The following is a 24,858-nucleotide window of genomic DNA, read 5'->3' as shown; positions in this document are numbered from 1 at the left end:
GCGGATGAATGTGGATGTTTGCCGATTGCTATTGTTACAGTTGCGAGGGCACTCAATGATAAAGAGAGGCATTCATGGAATTCAGCCCTTCTACAGTTACGCAAGTCTATGGTAAAAAACATCAGGGAAGTAGAAGAAAAGGTGTTTAAATCTCTGGAGTTGAGTTACGACTTCTTAGGAAGTAGAGAAATTAAGGAATGCTTTTTGCTCTGCTCCTTATATGCAGAAGATTTTAATATTCCAATTGAAGATCTCGTTAGACATGGTTTTGGGATAGAGTTGTTTGAGGCCATCGATAGCGTCGATGAAGCAAGAGACAGAGTACATGCCTTTGTCGATGACTTAAAAAAAGGCTATCCCTTGATGGATGGTGAACGAAAAGGTTGTGTTAAAATACATGATGTAGTTCGTGATGTTGCTCTATCAATAGCATCTAAGAAAGAGCATTCATTTATGGTAAGATGTGACGATGCATTGAAAGAATGGCCGGAGAAAGAACGACACAAAAATTACGCTGTAATTTCATTGCAATGCATTGGTATGAGCGAGCTGCCTGATAATCTAGAATTTCCTGAACTCCATCTTTTACGGCTAGAGAAAGGATCAGTGCCAAATCTCCCAGATAGTTTCTACAGAGGGAAGGAGGAACTCCTCAAAAATTTAATACTACCAAATCTCCCAGATAGTTTATACGGAGGGATGGAGGAACTCCTCAAAAATTTAAGATTACCAAATCTCCCAGATAGTTTCTACGGAGGGATGAAGGAACTCAAAGCTTTAAGCATGTTGAATTTGTACATAGAAGGATCACTGCCGACATCCCTGCGATGGTTGACCAGCCTCCGAAGCTTGTCACTATGCAAATGCGGACTGATCAATGATGTATCTGTAATAGGAGCGTTAGAGAATCTAAAAATATTGAGTTTTGAAGGCACCGAAATCGAGGAGTTGCCAAAAGAAATAGGTCGGCTTAGTCACTTGAAGCTACTGGATTTCATGCGATGTGGTGTGGAGAGGATTTGCCCAGGTGTTTTGTCGAGCTTATCAAAGCTAGAAGAGTTGTATCTTGGGTCTAGCTTTGATCATGAAAATAGGATAGAAGAAACTAAAGCGACTTTGACTGAGCTGTGTGGGTTGTCTAATTTTACAACTTTGGTCATTCACCTACGACGTTCTGCATACTGGCCAAGAGACTTGGTTCTTACGAATCTAAAAACATTCGCTATAACCATTAGCTTTGGCAGAGAGACTAGATATTTTTGTGATTATCAATTACAAAACCAGTTTAGTCTCGAGTATCTTCACGAGAGCGATCTTATGGAGAGTGGGTTCAAGAATCTTTTCAACATCACTAAAATTTTAGAAATAACACGAGCAGTAGGTGTGAAGAATGTTGGCTATGATTTAGACAAAGATGGTTTCAAAAAATTAACAGAATTGTTCTTGGAAGATTGTCAGGATCTGGAATATGTCATTGAAACAACAAATGGGGTTCCAGTTCCACAAATAGCCTTCCCTGTGTCACAGTCACTGCGTCTCCATCATTTAGAAAAATTGAAAGAGATTTGTCATGGCCAACTACCAGAGGAGGCCTTCAGTGCGTTGAAAAGGCTGGAACTCCGGGACTTGCCCTCATTGACACATTTGTGGAAGGGTCCTACTCAACTTGTACGGCTCTGCAACCTCACTTCTCTAAAAGTGCGTAAATGTGATGAACTGGAAAGCATGTTCTCATTATCTATAGCCAGAGATCTGATGCAACTACAGGAACTTGATGTATCTGAATGTCATAAGATGGAAGTACTTATTTCGAGTGAAGAAGGAGATCAAAATGAGATAGCATCAACAACAATAGAAACAACAGATAAAATTGTGTTTCCTAAACTAAAGAACTTGTATCTTGGAGGCCTGCCAAGTTTTACTGCTCTCTGCAAGACTGTGAATGGAATTGAGCTGCTGCAATTGAACGAGCTGACACTCAGCCAGATGCCAAAGCTCAATGGTTTTTGCAATACTTCGGATAGCAATTACGATACTATTCAACCTCTCTTCAATAAGGTATGTTTCTTTGACTTCATATTGTAACAAGTTGAATCTAAACCCGATTTGTATTTTTATCGGTACTTGTTTAATAATTTTCTTAGAGATCTAAGTTTATTTATACTAAACGAAAGAAAAAAAAAGAAGTTAAATAAAAAAAATCCTTATGGAGCACTACTTTTTTTTCTTCTTTTTGTTTGTTTATTTGTTTCCTTTTCAAATGAAATAGCGCCCAAGGTTGCTGCCAAGTGGACTATGAGAGAGTTACAAATATTTATAACGTGTACCATCAAAAAAAAATATATATTGTAGTGAGGAAACAATTATACACTATTTTATTATTTATGTCACAAAATATCATAGTGTTACTAAAAATGTATTTGTTATTATATATGTGTATATATAGGTACATATACATATAGATATTGAGATAGATATTACAAAAAAATAATAATAATTGATAAAATAAATAAATAAAGTTTTGATGGGAGAACAGAGACCACGTGGAGTGCTCTACTTTTGGGGGGTATTCTGTTTAATACAGGTCCCTCTTCACATTTAAAGTATTACATTTACTGTCTGTCTGATTAAAATAATATATTTACCCATTAATCTTCATACATATAAAATAATAAAATAATACAAATATTTTATTTATGTCATTTTAAGGAAAATAACAATCATCTTTTTGGTTTAACTCACTTGAAAAATTGAGTTTTTTTTTTTAAATTATTTTTTTTTTGTGTTTTTTTTTTATTTTTACTGAATTTTTTTAACCTTTTAAGTATTTTTTTTTTAAAAATTTTTTAGATACACCTAATCTTGATATACTTAAGAAGTATAATATTTTGTGATATTTTTTTTTAAATTCACCAAATACAAAAAAATAAAATAAAAAACAAAAATTCAATATATTATCTTATTTTGTTGTATTCAATGGATTTTTTTTTTTAAGTTTTTTTTTTTTTTTTTTTACAAATTTTATACTTTTTAAATATATTTAGATTAAAATGATCTAATCTAGGTATAATAGTGGAAATAAACCAAACCAAAGCAAATCAAGTCTTAAGTCCCATCAAATGGAGTCGGCTGCATGAATCCTTCTTCTTCACTTGACTCTATTCAAGGCCATTCCGTTAGTCAAATTAAGGAGATTGATATCTCTGTTTACTAAGTAGTCCACGTCAATTTAGGTTTGCCTCTTCCCCTAATACTACCATCTACCGTCACTATATCGCATCTCTTCACTATTGCCTCGTTGGTCTTTGTTATATATGACCAAACCATTTCAATCTATTCTCTCTCAACTTGTCTTCTATTGGTATTACTCCTACCTATCTCGAATATACTTATTCCTAATTCTGTCTTTTCTAGTCTTGCTACATATTCACCTTACCATCCTCATCTCAGTAACACTTATCTTATCTACATGCTTCTTAGTTGCTTAACATTCCGTCCCATACAACATCGCTGGTCTAATAGCCATTCTATAAAACTTCCATTTTAGTCTAATGGGTACTGATCGTTTATCTCATAGTACTCTAGAAGCACTTCTCCATTTAAGCCACTCCGCATTCATTTGGTGGACCACATCCGCTCCAATCTCCCCAGTCGTTGTGATAATCAATCCTAAATAACGAAAATATTCACTCTTAGGTAGTTCTTGGTTCTCAATCTCTCTTCTTCTCTACTTTCATTGTGACTATTACAAATTAAAATTACACTTTGTCTTAGTTTTGCTTATCTTAAATCCTTTAGATTGAAGTGCTTTTCTCCAAATCTCTAACTTAGTGTTAACTCATTCTCTAGTCTCATCTACTAACATGATATCATCTGCAAAAAGCATACACCATGGCACATCATCTTGAATATTGCGCGTCAACTCATCCATAACTAAAGTGAAAAGATAAGGACATAAGATTAATCATTGGTGTAACCCTACAGTAACTGGAAATTCATTCGGCTCTCCAGCAAACGATCTAATAGTGGTCACCACACATTCATACATATCCCTGATCACATCAATGTAATCTTTTGTCACCCTTTTCTTCTCTAGCACTCACTAGATTATATCTCAAGGTACTCTATTATATACTTTCTCAAGATCAATAAAAATCATATGAATGTCTCTTTTCTTTTCTCTATACTTTTCTATTACTCTCCTCAAAAGATAGGTCACTTCAATGGTTGATCTACCAAGCATAAACCCAACTTGATTCTCTAACACCTTTGTTATATCTTGTAATTGACGTTTCATCACTCTTTCCCATACTTTCATTGTGTGACACATTAATTTGATTCATCTATAGTTGTTGCAATTCTGGACATCTCTTTTATTCTTATATATTGGCACTAAAATACTCTTCCTATACTCTTTCGGGATTTTTCTAGTCAACAAAATCTTTTTAGATAAACTAGTTAACCAAACAACCCCCTTTTTAATGCCCCAACCTTTCACATGTTATCGATAATATTGTCCGCTTTGGCAATACCTGCACGGATTTGTTCTTCCCAGTGGGTCACCCATCTCAGAATTATTCAGCTTAAGCACGTTTAACTGGAGAGTTCTGGGATGGGTGACCCACTGGGAAGAACAAATCCGTGCGGGCATGGCCCAAAGCGGACAATATCAATGACATGTGAAGGGTTAGGCGTTACAAATAGTATCAAAGTTATAGCGATCCCGGGTTTACCCTTGTTATACCGTGATCCGGACATGTGTCCGTGGATGTTGGTAGTTGATTATTATCTTGTTTACATCCTTTTTACTTCGTATTTGAGTTATAGGATGTGTTGGGCAGGTTTGTTACAGGTTGGTTGAGTTTAGAAACCAAAACTAGTTGCCCAGATTTTGGCTTGTACGCTCGAGCGTGGGATTGGCCGCTCGAGCGGGGTTGTCTGAGTGCCGCTCGAGCGTAGAGTTGGAAGCTCGAGCGGAGGCCTGGTTCTGTATAAATGCTGGGAGAGTGCATCCGGCGCTCGAGCGGAAATGTGGACGCTCGAGCGGGAGTCTGTGAGTGACGCTCGAGCGGGGTGTTTTACGCTCGAGCGGGAGACTGGGTTTAAGTCCCGAAATTGTGACTTTTCAAATCACTTTTTACTTTCTCTTCTCTCTCTTACTTTTCCAAAAACACCATTGTTGAGCCTCTCACTCTAGAACTCTACCTTCTCACTAGGTTTTGATCTAGTAGGAGTGATTTGCTCACCTTTGGCCTTTACAAAAAGGTTGTTGATCGTTGAGGGCTACATTTTAATCTGAAAATCTCGGGTTTTGGAGCACGTTGGGTTTTGTCGTCTTCTCCTTTGGGACTCCGAATTTGAGGTAGGGATATCCTACTCCTCTCTATGGACTTTGTCTTTAAATTTTGGTATTTTGAGATGTTGGGGTGGGTTTGGTTATCTTGTGAAAGTTTGGGGCTTTTGTGCAATTTTACAAAAAGTTGGGGTTTTATTTATAACAAACCTAGATGCATGTTTGGCATCGAGAAATGGAACCTAAGGGTTGAAATGTTAATTATGGGAATTGACCTAATTACATTGTTTAATTAATTGGGATAATTAATTGAGAAGAATGAGGAAATGAAATGTTGATTGAATATCCATCGTGCATTTATGTTCTGTTTAGAAATAACTGCTTTGGGCTATCGGTGGAGGATAGTCGTGATTGTTGTAGACAATGCATGATGATTAGGCAAACTGAAACTAATCAATGAAGTGTGTCATGGAACTTGACGGTTGATAGAATACATTAACTATATGTATTGAGTGATTGTATATAGAACCGATATGTTTATATACGTTATGTGTAGAGGAGGAGATAGGGGATGTACTCCGCGGTTTAGGGGAAGATAGGGGATGTACCTCTAAACCGGATAGTGTTGGGAGAAGATAGGGGATGAACTCCGTAGATACAGCTCATATGCTTATCTTTGTGAAGTGTGGATATAGCTTATATGCTTATCTGTGGATATTGTGGTTATACATATCTGTTGTAGAATGTGGATATAGCTTATTTGCTTATCTGAGAATGTGGATATTGTTGTTATACATATCTGTCGAGAATGTGGGTAGTGCTTATATGCCTATCCGTTGAAAAAGGGAAAATGAAAGGAACTTGGACTCATAAGTCGTATGACATAAATATTTGATTTATGTGAATGTATCTGTGTTGGCCACCTATCAATTGCTAATCTTTTAGTCATTGTTCATGGTTGGTTTAGTATATCTCTACTGGGCTGTGGCTCACCCTATATGGGAATATCATTTTCAGGTACAGGAAGCATGCCACCTCCAAGGACATAGCTTGGGAGGCTAGAGGCGGACATAATTTTGTCGTTTTACCTTTTTGATGTATTACATGTAAATTCAAGCCAAGGGCTTAATGCGTATGAGTTAGTACTCTTTGGTTGTAACCAAGTGTTAACTTGGAAAGCTGTAAGCCCGTAGGGCATTTGCTTTTGTTGTTAACATGTAATACTTTTTGTAATGAAACTCTGATAAATGAAAGAATGTGGAACTTTTGAATATCAATGCATGTCTTATTTGTTGGGTTTAATGTTATTTTTTTGGGGGGCGTTACAACTTGGTATCAGAGCGTACCGGGTTCGAATACTTTGGGTACGTGGGAAGTGATTAGGATCACAATGGGTTTGTCTCGCTTGATAGAGACTTAGATGTAGTATCATATGCTATGTGTTTACTTGATAACATGCTTCTGTGACTATGTGGGTATGGGATTTAATTTCTAGGATGTTGATTGGATCCTTGGGTTTCTGGGAGTCTTGTTGGAAAAGCACTTGATCAATACTATTTCTAACCGGAACTCTAGTAACGCCTCGGAACTATCATCATTCGGGAATGAAATTCGTAAGTGCTTATGTGTTTATGTGCTTACGTGGAGTGAATTACAGTTGTCCATGCATTAGGACGTGAGCGTTTAGTTTCGGCACATTTATGAATGTGCTAATGTTTTGTGTTACCTTTATTAGGATGTCAGGACGAGGAAGAGGTGCTAGGCATGGTAGACCTGCGAGGCAGGAAGTACCGTTACAGGGTGAGATTCCGGCAGTGCAGGAGGGAGTTGGCCAGGCCAATGTGGCCGAGCCAGTGGGTCAGCAGGCTATGGGTGCCTTGGCCAGAGAGATTGCAGGAGCTTTGGGTATTCTTAGAGCTGGGAATCAGGCAGCTGAGGCAGGGCCTTCTTTCTTGAAGAGGGAGTTTTTCCGGTCTAATCCGGATGAGTTTATCGAGGATCCGAAGGAGCCACTGAAGGCTGATGAGTGGCTAGAGCAAATGAGTAAGACGTTCGAGATGCTTGGCATCGAAGACGGAGCACTGAAAGTGACCTTGGCATCCTTCCAACTGAAGGGAGATGCGGGTCAATGGTGGAAGTACGAGAAGGCTCGTGTTGGTGGTACTTGGGAGGCGTTTGTAAATGCTTTTCAGGAGAGGTTTTTGTCTGCAGCAGCTAGGGCGAAGCTGAGGGATCAGTTTAGCCGGCTTAAGCAGCAGGGCTTGTCAGTGGCCGAGTTTGAGGCTACCTTTTCTAGTCTGTCCAGGTTCGCACCTGAACTGGTGGCGTCTGAGGAACAACGTTGCTATGAGTTTGAGCGGAAGTTGAGGCGGGGCCTCAAGTTGAGAGTTGGTGGGTCTTATATCCGAGAGCATAGACACCTGGTAGATGCTGCTGCTCATATGGAGATTATGATGCAGGAGGAGGAGGAGGAACAGAAGGGCTCCAAGAGGAGCCAGGATGGTCAGGGTGATGGCAGGAAGCAGAGGGGTTATAACCCTCAGCAGTCTCAGGGAGCAGTTTCTAGATCGACCTTTCCAGTGCCGAGTGCAGGCTCGGGGAGAGGCAATCAGGGGGAGTTTCTTGTTTCAAGTGTGGCCAGCTGGGTCACAAGGTTTCTGTTTGCCCGCAGAAGGGTGGGGGTCAAAGAGCTGCTTCTTCTTCAGCTAGACCGCAGAGTCAGAGTTTGGGTAGGGGGCAGCCCTTGTCTTGTTATCAGTGTGGACAGCCTGGGCACCTGAAGAGGTTTTGCCCGCAGTTAAGTGCCACTTCGGGGGCGTTTGGTTCTAGGCAGACGCAGAGTTTTCAGCCAGCTCAGTCTGTGCAGGCCTCGAGGGCCAATCCGGGAGCTTCATCATCCCAGTCTGTGCAGCAGTCTTTTGCTCCTAGAGGTGAGCAGGTAGACCAGGGGCCTACGGGGCGCGTGTATGCTGTTACCGCGCAGGATTTAGTACTGGCTCCATCGGTAGTGAGAGGTACTTTTCTGTTTTGCAACTCAGTTGCTAATGTGTTGATAGACACGGGTGCATCTCATTCTTTTGTATCTGCTGCATTTGCATCTGTTTTGGAATTGGAGTTAGCACAGTTAGCATCTCCTATTTGTGTGGTATCGCCTTTGGGTGGTGAGTTGATCCTGAAACAGGGTGTTAGAGGTTGTGATATAGAGGTCGCCGACTATAGGCTTCCTTTTCCGTTTGTTGTCATGCCCATGAAGGGTTTTGAAGTTATTTTGGGTATGGACTGGCTATCGTCATACCGAGTTGTTATCGATTGCTACCGCCAGAGGGTCACGTTATGTACCTTGAGCGGGGAGTGGTTCCATTTCTTGGGAGACCGGGTTGGTTGTGTGTTGCCACCGGGGTATGATTCGCGAGGGCGAAGTGAGCTTAGTGGTCTACTTGCTAGCTTTGAGAGTAGTGAGTGTGATGAGACACAGATTGTGTTGCCGAGGGTGGTTTGTGAGTATTCGGATGTCTTTCCCGAAGATCTTGTTAGTTTGCCACCTCACCGAGAGATAGAGTTCTCTATTGATTTAGTGCCCGGTACGGCGCCGATTTCTATGGCACCTTACCGTTTTGCTCCAGCAGAGTTGGTTGAGTTGAAAGTTCAGCTCCAGGAATTGCTCGATAAGGGCTTTGTTCGCCCTAGTGTTTCGCCGTGGGGAGCGCCGGCCCTCTTTGTTAAAAAGAAAGATGGCGCCTTGAGATTGTGTATTGACTACCGGAAGTTGAATCGGGCTACGGTTAAGAATAAGTACCCTATGCCCCGTATAGATGATTTGTTTGACCAGTTGAAGGGTTCCCGTTGTTTCTCTAAGATAGACTTGAGATCGGGTTACCACCAGCTGAGGGTCAGGGAGGAGGATGTTCCTAAGACGGCATTCCGTACGCGGTATGGCCATTATGAGTTTCTGGTGATGCCATTCGGGCTTACCAATGCACCGGCAGTCTTTATGGACTTGATGAACCGGATTTTCCGGGAGTTCTTAGATCGATTTGTGGTTGTCTTCGTGGACGACATTCTTATCTACTCTCCTTCTGAAGAGGAGCACGAGGAACACTTGAGAGTGGTGCTTGAGTTGCTTAGAGCCCATAGGCTGTATGCCAAGTTTGGGAAGTGTGAGTTCTGGCTGAAGGAAGTCAAATTCTTAGGCCACGTGGTATCCGGGAAAGGGGTGTCTGTTGATACATCCAAGGTTGAGGCAGTGCAAGATTGGGCACAGCCTAAGAGTGTGTTCGAGATCCGCAGTTTTCTGGGATTAGCTGGGTATTACCGTCGGTTTGTGAAAGATTTCTCCAGGCTAGCGTCACCGTTGACTAGACTGACTCGGAAGGGAGTCAAGTTTGTGTGGAGTGAGACTTGTGAAAAATCGTTCCAAGAGCTGAAAGTTAGATTGACCACCGCTCCGGTGTTGATTATTCCGGAGAGAGGGTTGGGTTATGCGGTTTATTGTGATGCCTCACGAGAGGGTTTGGGTTGTGTGCTGATGTAGGAGGGGAAAGTGGTAGCTTATGGCTCACGTCAGTTGAAAATACACGAGAAGAATTACCCCACACACGACCTAGAGTTAGCAGCAGTGATCTTTGCCTTGAAAATCTGGAGGCACTACCTCTATGGTGAGAAGTTCGAGGTGTTATTGGACCACAAGAGTTTGAAGTATCTGTTTACACAGAGGGACTTGAATCTGAGGCAGAGGAGATGGATGGAGTTCATCGAGGATTATGATTTTGAGTTGCATTATCATCCGGGAAAGGCCAATGTTGTGGCCGATGCCCTCAGTAGGAAGACCATTAGTGATGTAGCTTGTATAGCCATCCGGGAATGGGAGATGTTGGGAGCACTTGGTGAGTTTGATTTGCTACTGGGCGAATCTGTTGAGGCTGCGGCCTTGTTTTCTGTTGTTGTGCAGCCTACACTTGTGACACAAGTGTTAGAAGCATAGAGAGGTGACCTTGAGGTAGAATCCCTCCGAGAGAATATCTCTAGTGGGAAAGTTGAGAAGGGATTGACGGTGTATCCCGACCTGAGTGTGAGATACCGAGACTGTTTGTTTGTACCGGAGTCTTTCCGAGAGGAGGTACTCCGAGAGTTTCACCATTCGCGCCTTGCGGTGCATCCGGGAGGTACTAAGATGTATCAGGATTTGAGTCGCCAGTTTTGGTGGCGGGGTATGAAGAGAGATGTGGCTGTTTTCGTATCGAAGTGCCTTACTTGCCAGCAAGTGAAAGCCGAGCATCAGAGGCCAGCGGGTTTGTTGCAACCCTTGCCTATTGCCGAGTGGAAGTGGGAGCATGTCACTATGGACTTCGTTGCAGGTCTTCCGAGGACTCAGCGGGGTAGTGATGCTATTTGGGTGGTTGTAGACCGGTTGACTAAGTCGGCGCACTTTATTCCTATGCGCGTGAGAGATTCGGTAGATCACCTTGCCGACTTGTATATTCGGGACATAGTGAGATTGCACGGGGTCCCAGTGACGATCATCGCAGATAGAGATCCTCATTTTACTGCTAGGTTGTGGCAGAGTTTGCAGAGTGCCTTTGGCACTAAGTTGACCTTTAGTACGGCCTATCATCCTTAGACTGACGGGCAGTCCGAGCGTACTATCCAGATCCTCGAGGATATGCTTCGGGGTTGTGTCCTGGACTTCAGTGGGACGTGGGAGAGGCACTTGCCTTTGGTAGAGTTTGCCTACAACAACAGTTTTCAGTCTAGCATCGGTATGGCACCGTTTGAGGCCTTGTATGGCCGACCGTGTAGGTCTCCAGTTTGTTGGGCCGAGGTGGGTGATGCACCTTTGTTGGGTCCGGAGTTGGTTAGGGAGACGACGGAGAAAGTTGAGCTTATCCTTGTTACAGCCCAGAGTCGACAAAAGAGTTATGCCGACCGTAGGAGGAGACCTTTGGCATTTGAGGTAGGTGATCGTGTCTTTTTGAAGATATCACCTAGGCGAGGCTTGATGAGGTTTGGGAAGAGTGGGAAGTTATCCCCTCGGTTTATTGGTTCTTTTGAGATCCTTGAGAGGATTGGCGAGGTTGCTTATCGGTTAGCCTTACCGCCGCAGTTGTCCGGAGTGCATGACGTGTTTCATGTGAGTATGCTTCGGAAGTATGAGCCAGACCCATCACATGTGTTGGATTGGACCGATTTAGAGGTAGATGAGGATGCCTCGTATGAGGAGAGACCGGTTCGGGTCTTGGATAGGCGGGACCAGGTCCTGCGTGGCAAGACCATTCCTTTGGTGAAAGTCTTGTGGAAACATCACGGAGTGGAGGAGGCCACTTGGGAACGTGAGTTGGAAGTCCGCGAAAAATATCCGGACTTGTTTGTTGATATGTAATCTTGTATTTAGATTTGAACTATTGTTGAACTTAAGAGCTTTTATATATGTCTTAAGTTGTGAAACATTGAAAATGTTTTGGTTTATTGGAAGTATGTTTGGAACTTGCCTCATATGGAAGTTGAATGTAACATTGTATATGTTGAATGTATTGTTGAAATTGGAAAGATAGTGCATAATGTTGATGCATGTTGGAAGTACATATGTTGTTTACATATTGTGAAATGTCTCTTGTTAAAGGGATGGAATGACCGGTAATGGGTCGAATTGTTGAATGTTAAAGTGTAACATTGTTTAAAATGGTGGAAAACTTGTTTTTGAAAACTTGTGCTTAATTTCGGGGACGAAATTCTTTAACTTTAAGGGGGGGAGGTTATAGTGATCTCGGGTTTACCCTTGTTATACCGTGATCCGGACATGTGTCCGTGGATGTTGGTAGTTGATTATTATCTTGTTTACATCCTTTTTACTTCGTATTTGAGTTATAGGATGTGTTGGGCAGGTTTGTTACAGGTTGGTTGAGTTTAGAAACCAAAACTAGTTGCCCAGATTTTGGCTTGTACGCTCGAGCGTGGGATTGGCCGCTCGAGCGGGGTTGTCTGAGTGCCGCTCGAGCGTAGAGTTGGAAGCTCGAGCGAAGGCCTGGTTCTGTATAAATGCTGGGAGAGTGCATCCGGCGCTCGAGCGGAAGTGTGGACGCTCGAGCGGGAGTCTGTGAGTGACGCTCGAGCGGGGTGTTTTATGCTCGAGCGGGAGACTGGGTTTAAGTCCCGAAATTGTGACTTTTCAAATCACTTTTTACTTTCTCTTCTCTCTCTTACTTTTCCAAAAACACCATTGTTGAGCCTCTCACTCTAGAACTCTACCTTCTCACTAGGTTTTGATCTAGTAGGAGTGATTTGCTCACCTTTGGCCTTTACAAAAAGGTTGTTGATCGTCGAGGGCTACATTTTAATCTGAAAATCTCGGGTTTTGGAGCACGTTGGGTTTTGTCGTCTTCTCCTTTGGGACTCCAAATTTGAGGTAGGGATATCCTACTCCTCTCTATGGACTTTGTCTTTAAATTTTGGTATTTTGAGATGTTGGGGTGGGTTTGGTTATCTTGTGAAAGTTTGGGGCTTTTGTGCAATTTTACAAAAAGTTGGGGTTTTATTTATAACAAACCTATATGCATGTTTGGCATCGAGAAATGGAACCTAAGGGTTGAAATGTTAATTATGGGAATTGACCTAATTACATTGTTTAATTAATTGGGATAATTAATTGAGAAGAATGAGGAAATGAAATGTTGATTGAATATCCATCGTGCATTTATGTTCTGTTTAGAAATAACTGCTTTGGGCTATCGGTGGAGGATAGTCGTGATTGTTGTAGACAATGCATGATGATTAGGCAAACTGAAACTAATAAATGAAGTGTGTCATGGAACTTGACGGTTGATAGAATACATTAACTATATGTATTGAGTGATTGTATATAGAACCGATGTGTTTATATACGTTATGTGTAGAGGAGGAGATAGGGGATGTACTCCGCGATTTAGGGGAAGATAGGGGATGTACCTCTAAACCGGATAGTGTTGGGAGAAGATAGGGGATGAACTCCGTAGATACAGCTCATATGCTTATCTTTGTGAAGTGTGGATATAGCTTATATGCTTATCTGTGGATATTGTGGTTATACATATCTGTTGTAGAATGTGGATATAGCTTATTTGCTTATCTGAGAATGTTGATATTGTTGTTATACATATCTGTCGAGAATGTGGGTAGTGCTTATATGCCTATCCGTTGAAAAAGGGAAAATGAAAGGAACTTGGACTCATAAGTCGTATGACATAAATATTTGATTTATGTGAACGTATCAGTGTTGGCCACCTATCAATTGCTAATCTTTTAGTCATTGTTCATGGTTGGTTTAGTATATCTCTACTGGGCTGTGGCTCACCCTATATGGGAATATCATTTTCAGGTATAGGAAGCATGCCACCTCCAAGGACATAGCTTGGGAGGCTAGAGGCGGACATAATTTTGTCGTTTTACCTTTTTGATGTATTACATGTAAATTCAAGCCAAGGGCTTAATGTGTATGAGTTAGTACTCTTTGGTTGTAACCAAGTGTTAACTTGGAAAGCTGTAAGCCCGTAGGGCATTTGCTTTTATTGTTAACATGTAATACTTTTTGTAATGAAACTCTGATAAATGAAAGAATGTGGAACTTTTGAATATCAATGCATGTCTTATTTGTTGGGTTTAATGTTATTTTTTTTGGGGGGCGTTACAAAAGTCAACTCTCCGGAGTACCGAGTGTGGGCCCTTGGCATCTCTTGGTTCATGTGGGCAGGCTCGCGAGTTGGCAGGTTATAGCACGGGAACGTGCAGCTCTAAGGAGGATGGATTGTAAGGTCCTAGTGTCCCACATCGAGAATGGAAAGGGAGTTCCTAGGCTATAAAAGTAAAAACTTGGACCCTTATATAGCATTGAGGCGTTTTCTCGGATGGTGAAATCCTTAGCAGAACTCCCGTAGTTAAGTGTGCTTAGGTTGGAGTAGTTTTGGGATGGATGACCCACTAGAAAGAACAAATCCGTGCGAGCATAGCCTAAAGCGGACAATATTGATGATATGTGAGGGGTTGGGGCGTTACACCGTTCTTACCCAAACATTTCCACACTTTAATAGGTATATCATTGGATCTTAAAGTCTTATTCAATTTCATCTTCTTAAATGCAGACTCCACTTCGAAGTCCCTAATCCTACGATAGAAACCATAGTCTTGGTTTTCCATATGACTGCCTACTTCCTCCATGTTCCTCATGTTTATGGGTGTTTTGTTTTAAAGTAAAAGGTCACCATTAAGCAATCATTGTGTTTGAAAATTCTATATAAAATTTATGCTTGTATATTATCACTGAATAAGAATATGTTCAGATAAAATTCAATGATGGAAAGTTGTAGAATGTAGTCATGATAATAGGAAGAAGAATTGGTAGGAAAAATGGCAAGATGGTCATTTAGAAAATTTTAGGGCATGCCATCAACAAATCAAGGGCAATTTGTAATGAGATTACAAATCTTAGGGAGGCGAATGTAATTTTTTAAATGTAAGGGGGTATTAAATAGAAATCTCAGGGGGTGTTAGTGTAATTTACCCTTATTTTTTTGGTAAGATAGGGTCGAAGCCAAGAAAACAAAAGCTTAGTTAAAAAAAAAAAAAAAAAGCTAACAATTAACTACTAGAGAGATCAAACAAACTTGCTTATCCTCCCTCAATCAAACTAGACAAAGCTAATTACGATGTTGGTTTCAATTTTTAAATTCAATTATTTGAAAATTGAGTTTTTTATTTTTTATTTTTCTTTTTTTTTAGTGAATATTTTTTAAATTTTAAACAATTTTTTATTTTTTTAGATTTACCTTATTTAGATGTATCTAAAAAATAAAATATTTTATAAAAAATATTTAAAAAATCAATAAATACACAAGAATACAAAAATATACTGAATTTTTGTATTTTTAAAAAATATTTTTGGTATTTGGCTAATTTTTTTAAAAGATTTTTTCATAAATATTTTACTTTTTAAGTGTATTTAAATTATGTGTATCTCAAAATTAAAAAGATTACTTAAAATATTAAAAAAAATTAAGTGAAAAAAAAAATGAAAAATAAAAAATTTCAATTTTTTGAAAAATGAATTTTAGTAGAACCAAACTAGCTGAATGGTCTTGAAGAAAGAAACTTGTACGGGGAGCTGATATTCACTGAAGCCCGTGCTCCTTGCGTCCAAGCTCTGCTTCTATTCGATTAACCTGCGAACACAACGGCGGTGAGCTACCCGGCGGTGTGTTGCCGGAAAACCCCTCTAACGGTCAAGTTAGCACACACTCAAAGAGAGAGAGAGAGAGAGAGAGAGAGAGAGAGATGAGCTGGATGAAGGTTAAAGTTTTTCTCACCAACTGATGTTCCATCTCAGCATGGAGGGCGCAATCATGCTTATATACTTTTTGCGCTCACCTCTGCATCCATTCACTTCTTGGCACGTGGAGCTGCTCTCCTATCTGTCAGCGCAAATTCAGCTAAACACCACCTAATCAAACCGCCACTCGGCATTGGCGGGAACGGGCAGCCCGGCGGAATCATATCGGCCTCCTTCGACCGAGCTACTTAATGAGTCCAATAGTGCCACTCGCCGAGCTCCATCACAACCGAGCTTGGTAGCATTCCAGTACGACCAAGCTCCAGACAGGTTAGGCCGGTCCGTGAGAGACCTTTCCGCCGAGCTACATGCACGAACAATAAGCCTGAGTTGACAGATGATCATCTCGGCCGAATGGGCCCTGGAACTCAATCGAGCAAACCACTCTGGATCAGCCAACGTTAGCTCGGCCCAAACACGCTCGGACCTCTTTTTAGCCCGGTCATTACCACGGCCCAAAGCTAGATTATGAAATCTCCCTCACAAAACTCTTGCGGTGTAGATCGATGATGGGAATTTTTTTGCCAAATAATGTGAAGTTCACAAATCCAATAATTTCTTTCTTTCCTTCCATTTTTTTCTTCTCCTTCCGTATCTCTTTCTCTTCCTCTCATCTGTCTCCCTTTTTTAAATAATTTTTTATTATCACACAAAACTTTCAATCCACCATATCTAGAGTTAGAATCTCGCTTTGCTACTTTGATACGGAATATAGAGCGCACTGAGGATTTTGTTTTGACCGGGGCCGATCGCGTTTTCGATGCATTCGATTTTGAGACTTTTCTTCTCCTCTTTTAGTTTGAGGTAGGGATGATATTATCTTTGTATATTTGTTTTACCTTGATTGTGTACCATTTTTTGTTAGTTATGATTTTGAAGAAATTGAGGTTTTATTATTATATATATATCGCATAAAAATTAGGATTTGCTCATATTTTACCATATGTTTAAAATTCTCTTCCCAAAATGATTTATGGTATATAAATTTCAAAGTGTCATATTCAAGGTTTTAAAAAGTAGCCTCAACCGTTTCTAATGTCATTATGTAATGATTGTGGTGGTTATCGTTACTTGTTATAGCCGCTATAGCAGTGTGACAAAAATTCATGACTGCAATGGCCGCCACCGTTACGTAAAGGCCATAGCAGTCGTTACATCACCGCTACAGCACTGTTATAGCCATTCCGACCGTTACATATCTATATTTGTTTTAATATAAATTTCGTATATATTGCTATTTTCGCTTTTTATTTTCTTGTTACATAGAACTTAAGTAAAAATCTTATCTATATATGTTTTGAATGTCCAATCTTCAAGTTCTACAAGACTTCATTACTTTTTTACTTAATTATATTTGAATATGAACTTAATCTATTTCTTTTATGTCCAAACTTATATTTTAAGCATAGCACATCATTGCATTCGTGATCATAATCATGTTAATCTCATATACATTGTTAATATTATATCTACCGAGCATTAGTGTTCACCTTTTCGTGGAAAATCATTTTCAGATGTTAGTGATTTGCCTCCACCTCGTTGAAGACTCATGATGTGATTTTTGGAGCACGAATGCTCCTTTATTTTGTTTGCTTATTTTTGTAAAGCATTGGTTTATATGCTTGGGTAGAGACCCATTCTTTTTGTAATAGGATTCTAACCATTGTAACTTGTAATCCATTAGGGCATTTAAATTTTGAATATTTATGTAGTATTGTATCATATGTTATACATCCATGCTTTGGAAATTGTAAATGTGTAATCGTACGTAATCTCTTTTGTAAATCTCAAACAATAAAGAAATGAAATATAACAGGAAAAGAGAATTATTTTGTTTGTGATTATTGTTGAATCTTGATAAGATTATTGGCTTCCGTATGTCAATTTAATTTGATTTAAAAATAAATAACGAATACGATTTTGATTTGTTTCATTGGATTTTACGAAAATTGGGACATTACAGGTGGCCTTTAGTGCGTTGAAAAGTCTGGAACTGTGGGACTTGCCCACATTGACACATTTGTGGAAGGGTCCTACTCAACTTGTACGGCTTCGCAACCTGACTTTTCTAGAACTGGAGAGATGTGATAAATTGGAAAGCATGTTCTCATTATCCATAGGCAAAGATCTGACGCAACTACAGATACTTAGGGTATCTGAATGTCCTAAGATGGAAGTACTTATTTCGAGTGAAGAAAGAGCTCAAAATGAGATAGCATCAACAACAACAGAAACATTAGATAAAATTGTGTTTCCTAAACTAAAGGAATTGTATCTTAAAGGCCTGGAAAGTTTTACTGCTCTCTGCAAGGCTATGAATGGAATTGAGCTGCTGCAATTGAACGAGCTGATACTCTGGGAGATGCCAAAACTTAATAGTTTTTGCAATACTTCGGATAGCTATTACGATACTATTCAACCTCTCTTCAATAAGGTATGCTTCTTTGACTTGAGCTCATGTATTTATTTATTTATGTAAGCTTCATTGCTGTGGGGCGTCTTCAAATTTTATTTATTATTTTGCTATTTTCATTTGACCTTTTGGGCTATAATGAGAACACAACATATTTTGGATCAAATATGTTGTTGGATGCAAAAATAAGAACGTCAAACTACACTTAAAATTAATTAGTATTTAGGAACAAATTTTCGTTTTTATGTGTTGTATTTCTTTAGTAAAGTACATTTAATTCTTGTAGTTTGTTTATATCAATTTGGTTCTTATAATTTTAATTGCATCAATTTTACCTTGCAATTTTGCACATGGTATCAATGTAGTCAAATTGACAATATTTCATTTAGAAATGGGACTAAAATTAAGGGACAAAATGTTTTTTTAATTCCCTTCAATGTTATTGAAGGATTCGCTTCCAATTTGAAACGATTCATTCCCTTTTTAATAGATTATTTTGCCTTCGATTTTTATTCAAATTTTTAACGGTTATTATCACGCTGACTGGATTGACATAATTTGAAAAATTAAAGGTCAAAACTTATATTACAGAAACCAAATTGAGATGAGACTATAGATATCATTTGCCCCAGTGCCGGCCCTCGGCATGGGCCAACAAGGCCATGGCCTAGGGCCCCTCAAAATAGACCTAAAAAAGGGGCCCTTCTATTATGGTTTAGTGTAATATATTTAATATATTAGGTATGTTTTAAGTTAAAAAAAAATTAAAGAAGGCCCAAACTAACTTAAAATAAATTGACAAAAATTGAAAGGCCCATTCAAAAAAATTAACATTGTTATCCATTGAAAATAGACTCAAAAAAAGGATCCCCTCCTATTATAGTTTATTGTAATATATTAGGTATGTTTTAAAACCCCAAAAAAGTAAAAAAAAAGTTAAGGAAGACTTAAACTAACTTAAAATAAATTGACCCATTAAAAAATTGAAAAGCCCATTTAAAATAATTAGCATTGTTATCCATTGAAAATGATTTTGCAAAAAAACTAGATTATGCAAGTATGATTGATTTATTTACTTCTAAAAATGCTAGAAGAGCGAGGATCAAGCAACACTTATTAATTGTTATAATGTAATACTAAGTATTTTTTATGATTTTGACACAAATATTGTCTTTTATCTTCATTTTTTTTTTCATTTTCTTTTCATTCAATGAAAAAAAAATGTGAAGGGTTTGGGCCTCGGAAATCTCAGGGCTGGGCCTGATTTGCCCTATTTCCTTTGATTAAAAATTTAGCTAAACTAATATGAATAGGGTTGTAATTTTGCGAACTTTGACCAAATTATTTAAATGGTAAACTACCAATAGGTTCTAATAGTTAGATTTAATTTCTATCAAGTCCTATTGAAAATAAAACTTAGTAAAATCATTGCTAAAAATATTTTTTTTGTGACGATTTTTTGCATGTCGCTAAAAATTAACAATTAGTGATTTTTTTTTGTCATGGCTTTTATAAATTGTCTTTAAAACATACAATTAATGATTTTTTTTGTAACAAAATTTTAAATTGTCGCTAAAAGTTGAAAATTAGTGACTTTTTGTGATGATTTTTTTAAATTGTTGCTAAAGCTTATAATTAGTGACATTTTTTGTGACAATTTTTTAACTATCACTGAAAATTAACAATTAATGACATTTTTTAATAGTGTTTGATGAAAAACACCATGAATTCTCATAGGACCTAGTGGACAATAAGTCCACCTTTTAGGACCTATATATAAGTCCCTTTATTTAAAAATACTAAGTAAAAATCCATATATGTTTCGAATGTCCATTTTTCAAGTTCTACATGATTTCAGTACTCTTTTACTTAATTATATTTGAATATGAACTTAATCTATTTCTCTTATGTTAAATTTATTGAACAAAATTTAGATTTCATGTCATGTACTTTTACATTATTATGTTTGGCATTTTCTATTTTGAATTTCTATTTCTGAGACTTTTGTTTTTAATATTAACTTTTTTAACAAATTGGAAAAGTTATCCATAATTATAATTCGTAAAGTAAAGAAAATTAAATAAATTCAACAATAGGAAAATTTTTCATAGCAACTTAAAACTAATATAAAAATTAGTATATTTATTGGATCATGTTTTAAAACTAAACAAAAATCCTAATAATCATTTTGAGACTCGCTTAATGTGATTTTGAAATAAAAACATGCGTATTGGTATGTTTTCTTAAAGTTGTGTGAAGATTTAAAAATTCACGACTTCGGTTGCCGCTGCCGTTACGCTATGACAGTTACACCCCGCAACCGCGTCTGCATTATTCCTACCATTTTAGTAACCGCCACCGTTATTTAAAACCTTTGTTATATTTAAATTGACAACACTCTAAATTGTTTTCAAACCCTTGAAAATTTGAGAAATGAAAAATGAGATTTTGAATAGGATTAAATTTTTGGAATAATGTGAAAATCGGTGATCTATTATGGAGATTGTGAATTTCCTTGGAGATATTAGTTATCATGAATTTATTGGATTTATTGGAAATAATAGAAATTATGAAATATGGGATATATGTTGAGAACTGATGAGTTTATTGGAATCTCATACTATTTTGGAATTCTTGAGAATGTTGAGTTATGTTCTAAATATATTTTCGTATTGGAATATTTTGTTACAGATTATTGTTTCATGCATCCATTGCACTCCCATGGCCTTACATTGAGATTATGCTATTATTTTGAAAATGTTGGAAATGTTGATAACGTGGTAAATCTGGAAAGGGGATGTAATTGTGGATTTGAGAATTAAGTTGGTTTGAGAGTAATGGTGAAAGTCCTAAAACACGAGCGGAGTAGGTATCAATTTCGTTCCGGTTAGTAGCCGTTAAAATGGTATTTGGTGGTGCTTGAGACCTACTTCCAGACGCGTACCAGGGAATTCCAATGTCTTATTTACTACCCCGATGTTTTGAAATGAAATTGTTGAAATGAATATTGTTTTGAAAGTAGTGCATTGAGCATCCTATTGAAAAAAAAAAAAAAAACCTTATATTTTAAGCATAGCGCATCATTGCATTCATGATCATAATCATGTTAATCTCATATAGATTGTTAATATTATATTTACTGGGCATTAGAGTTCATCCCATCGTGGAAAATCATTTTCAGGTGTTGGTGATTTGCCTTCGCCTCGTTGAAGGCTCGTGATGTGATTTTCGGAGCACGAATGCTCCTTTAGTTTGTTTGCTTATTTTTGTAAAGCATTGGTTTATATGTTTGGGTAGAGACCCATCCTTTTTGTAATAGGGTTCTAACCATTGTAACTTGTAATCCATTAGGGCATTTAAATTTTGAATATTTATCTAGCATTGTATTACTTGTGATAGATCTATGCTTTGGAAATTGTGAATGTGTAATAATACGTAATCTCCTTTGTAAATCTCAAACTATAATGAAATGAAGTATAACAGGAGAAGAGAATTATTTTGTTTATGATTATTATTGACTTCCGCATGTCAATTTAGTTTGATTTAAAAATAAATAACGAATACGAGTTTGATTCGTTTCATTGGATTTTATGAAAATTGGGGCATTACAGGTGGCCTTTAGTGCGTTGAAAAAGCTAAACCTGTGGGACGTGCCCACAGGGACGCATTTGTGGAAGGGTCCTACTCAACTTGTACGGCTCTGCAACCTGACTTTTCTAGAATTGGAGAGATGTGATAAATTGGAAAGTATGTTCTCATTATCCATAGCCAGAGATCTAATGCAACTACAGATACTTAAGGAATCTAAATGTCGCATGATGGAAGTACTTATTTCGAGTGAAGAAGGAACTCAAAATGAGATAGCATCAACAATAGTAGAAACAATAGATAAAATTGTGTTTCCTAAACAAGAGGAATTGTATCTTATAGGCCTACCAAGTTTTACTGCTCTCTGCAAGGCTATGAATGGAATTGAGCTGCCGCAATTGAACGAGCTGATACTCTGGGAGATGCCAAAGCTTAATAGTTTTTGCAATACTTCGGATAGCAATTATGATATTATACAACCTCTCTTCAATATGGTATGCTTCTTTGACTTAAGCTTATTTATTTATTTATTTATTTATGTAAGCTTCATTGCTGTGGGGTGTCTATAAATTTTATTTATTATTTTGCTATTTTCATTTGACCTTTTTGTCTATAATGAGAACACAACATATTTGGGATTGAATATGTTGTTGGATGCAAAAATAAGAACATCAAACTACACTTGAAATTAATATAGTATTTAGGAACAAATTTCCATTTTTGTGTGTTGTATTTCTTTGGATAAATTACATTTAATTCTTGCAGTTTGTTTTATATCAATTTGGTTATAATTTTAATTGCATCAATTTTACCTTTCAATTTTGCATATGGTATCAATTTAGTCTAATTGATAATATTTCATTTAGAAATTGGATTAAAATTAAGGGACAAAATGGTTTTGAAATTCCCTTCAAAGTTATTGAAGGATTCACATCCAATTTGAAATGATTCTTTCCTTTTTTAATAGATCATTTTGCCTTTGATTTTTTTTCATTTTTTTTACAGCTATTATCACTTGGACTAGATTGACACAATTTGAAGAATTAAAGGGCAAAATTAATATTACAGAAACCAAATTGACATGAGAGACAATTATAGAGACTACTGGTATAATTTGCCCTATTTCTAAACCAATATGAATTGGACTGTAATTTTGCGAAATTTGACCAAATTATTTGACGGGTAAACTATCAATAGGTCCTAATAGTTGGACTTAATTCCCATCAAGTCCTAGTAAATTTGTCGCTAAATCTTACAATTAGTGACATTTTTCTATGACGAATTTTTCAAACTGTCATTGAAAGTTGAAAATTAGCGACTTTTTGTAATGATTTTTTTAAATTACCGTTAAAACTTATAATTATGACATTTTTTGTGACAAATTTTTCAAATTGTCGCTGAAAATTAATAATTAGTGACATTTTTTAATAGTATTTGATGAAAAATGTCATTAATTCTCACAAGACATATTGGACAATAAGTCTATACGTTAGGCATTACACGCAAGTCCTCTTATTTAAAAATACTAAGATTGTATTTTGGATGGAAGAATTTAGGGGAAATTACATATACACATACACACACACACCAAAAAAAAGACCCTTGTAACAAAATAAACCATGAGTTTTGATTTTGTCAATTTAAAACCTGAATTTTTGATTTGTTTTTAATCTGAATCATTTGCCTATTTTTGTTAAGTAAAATCGATAAAAAAAAAAAATGGGTATGTTAGTCATTAAACTCAATGAAAATGGATATTTTGGACATTTTATGTATATCTACATTGAGTTTAATAACTAAAATACTATTTTTTGGGGGGTGAATTTTAGTTAACAAAAGTAGGCAAATGATTTAGATTGAAAACAATTTTAAAAAAAATTAAGGTTTCAATTGATAATTGAAAACTTAGAATTTATATTGTTGCAAGTGTCAAACATTGGAGGTTTTATTTATTTATTATTTTTTATTTTTTGTAATTATCCCTTCAATTTAAAATAAAGGGTTTTGAGGTTAAGGAACAACCATTAGTCCCTATAGTTTAAACGAAATGTCAGTTTAGTCACTATAGTTTCAATTTAAACCCTATATTTTCAATTTTGTTACAATGTAGTCTCGCTATCATTCACCGTTAGAATTTTTCATGGATAAATGCCACATGCAAAACTAAACTAACATCGTTTTGTTGCACACCCCCAAAAAAATAATTTTGAAGCAAAACGCAAGAGCAAAGCATAGAAGCACTAGAGAAAAGACCCGCAGGCGAGAGAGAGAAGAAGGTGCTTGACCGATACTACCCCTCCACTATTTGACCACCCTACTACCCCCGCTAACACCAACGTTGGCGAGATCGAAATAGAAATAGAGACAGATATAGAGAGAGCTTGCGACAACAATGGCGGACGAAAGGGGCGGGTGGGGGTTGGAACGGGTTAGAGAGGCTCGTCGGAGTTGAGATGGGGGGAAGGATTGGTAGGGATGGGGCTACAGTGGGAAGATGAGGTGGATCTCCTAGGCCGGGGGGGTTGCCAGAGATGTTAATGGCATATTTTAGGAAATGAGAGGGATGGGATGGGATGGGAAATGAAGGGTGATTGCCAGAGGTGGTCGATGTGAGAAAGGAAGGTGAAGAAGTGCTTTGTTTGCACTGTGGGTCTTCTTCTCTCTGGCTCTTTCGTCTCTTCTATGTTTTGTTTCGTTTCATTGTTTTTTGTGCGCATACCAAAATGGCGTTATTTTGGTGCACTACACAAACATTACAAGGAAAAACACTGCAGAAGACTTGGACTTATTTGATATAGCGACCCCGGTCTTTTCCCATTTGATTATTGTATCCGGACTTAGATTCCGTAGATTCTGTCATTGTATAATTGTTGTTGTTGTTGTTGTTATCCCTTATTTTCTCATTTGGAAATTATAGGATGTGTTGTGCAGGTTTGTTTCAGGTTGGTTGGGTTTAGAAACCAAGTGTTGCTGTCCAGGTTTTTGGTTCTTCGCTCGAGCGAGGAGTTGGTCGCTCGAGCGAGAGGTGGCATCCAGTATGGACCTGTAGCTTTGCATTCTTGGCTCGAGCGAGCTTTTCTTCGCTCGAGCGAGTTAGTCCGTTCTTCGCTCGAGCGGTAGTTCCTTCGCTCGAGCGTGAGTCTGGTTACAGACCTGAGGGTTTGGGTTCTTCGTTCGATCGAGTTTTCTTTCGCTCGAGCGAGCTTTTGGGTT

The 24,858-nt window shown here is 37.9% G+C and overlaps 1 protein-coding gene across 1 annotated transcript in view; it reads left to right on the top strand.

Annotated features, from left to right (window-relative positions):
- The window catches only part of LOC145800465 (uncharacterized), a 45,279-nt gene that overhangs the window by 870 nt on the left and 19,551 nt on the right, over positions 1-24,858 (top strand). Inside the window, exons 2-5 of the mRNA XM_082890146.1 lie at positions 41-2,058; positions 17,608-18,103; positions 20,749-20,837; positions 21,669-22,139. Of these exons, the coding sequence (XP_082746272.1) occupies positions 41-2,058; positions 17,608-18,103; positions 20,749-20,837; positions 21,669-22,139 (3,074 nt within the window). The remainder of the gene's footprint in view (positions 1-40; positions 2,059-17,607; positions 18,104-20,748; positions 20,838-21,668; positions 22,140-24,858) is intronic.

This window comes from Camellia sinensis, chromosome 10, assembly GCF_055761805.1.
Source record: "Camellia sinensis isolate YWXY chromosome 10, ASM5576180v1, whole genome shotgun sequence".
Taxonomy (NCBI): Eukaryota; Viridiplantae; Streptophyta; class Magnoliopsida; order Ericales; family Theaceae; genus Camellia; species Camellia sinensis.
This window is presented reverse-complemented; position numbering and strand designations above follow the sequence as displayed.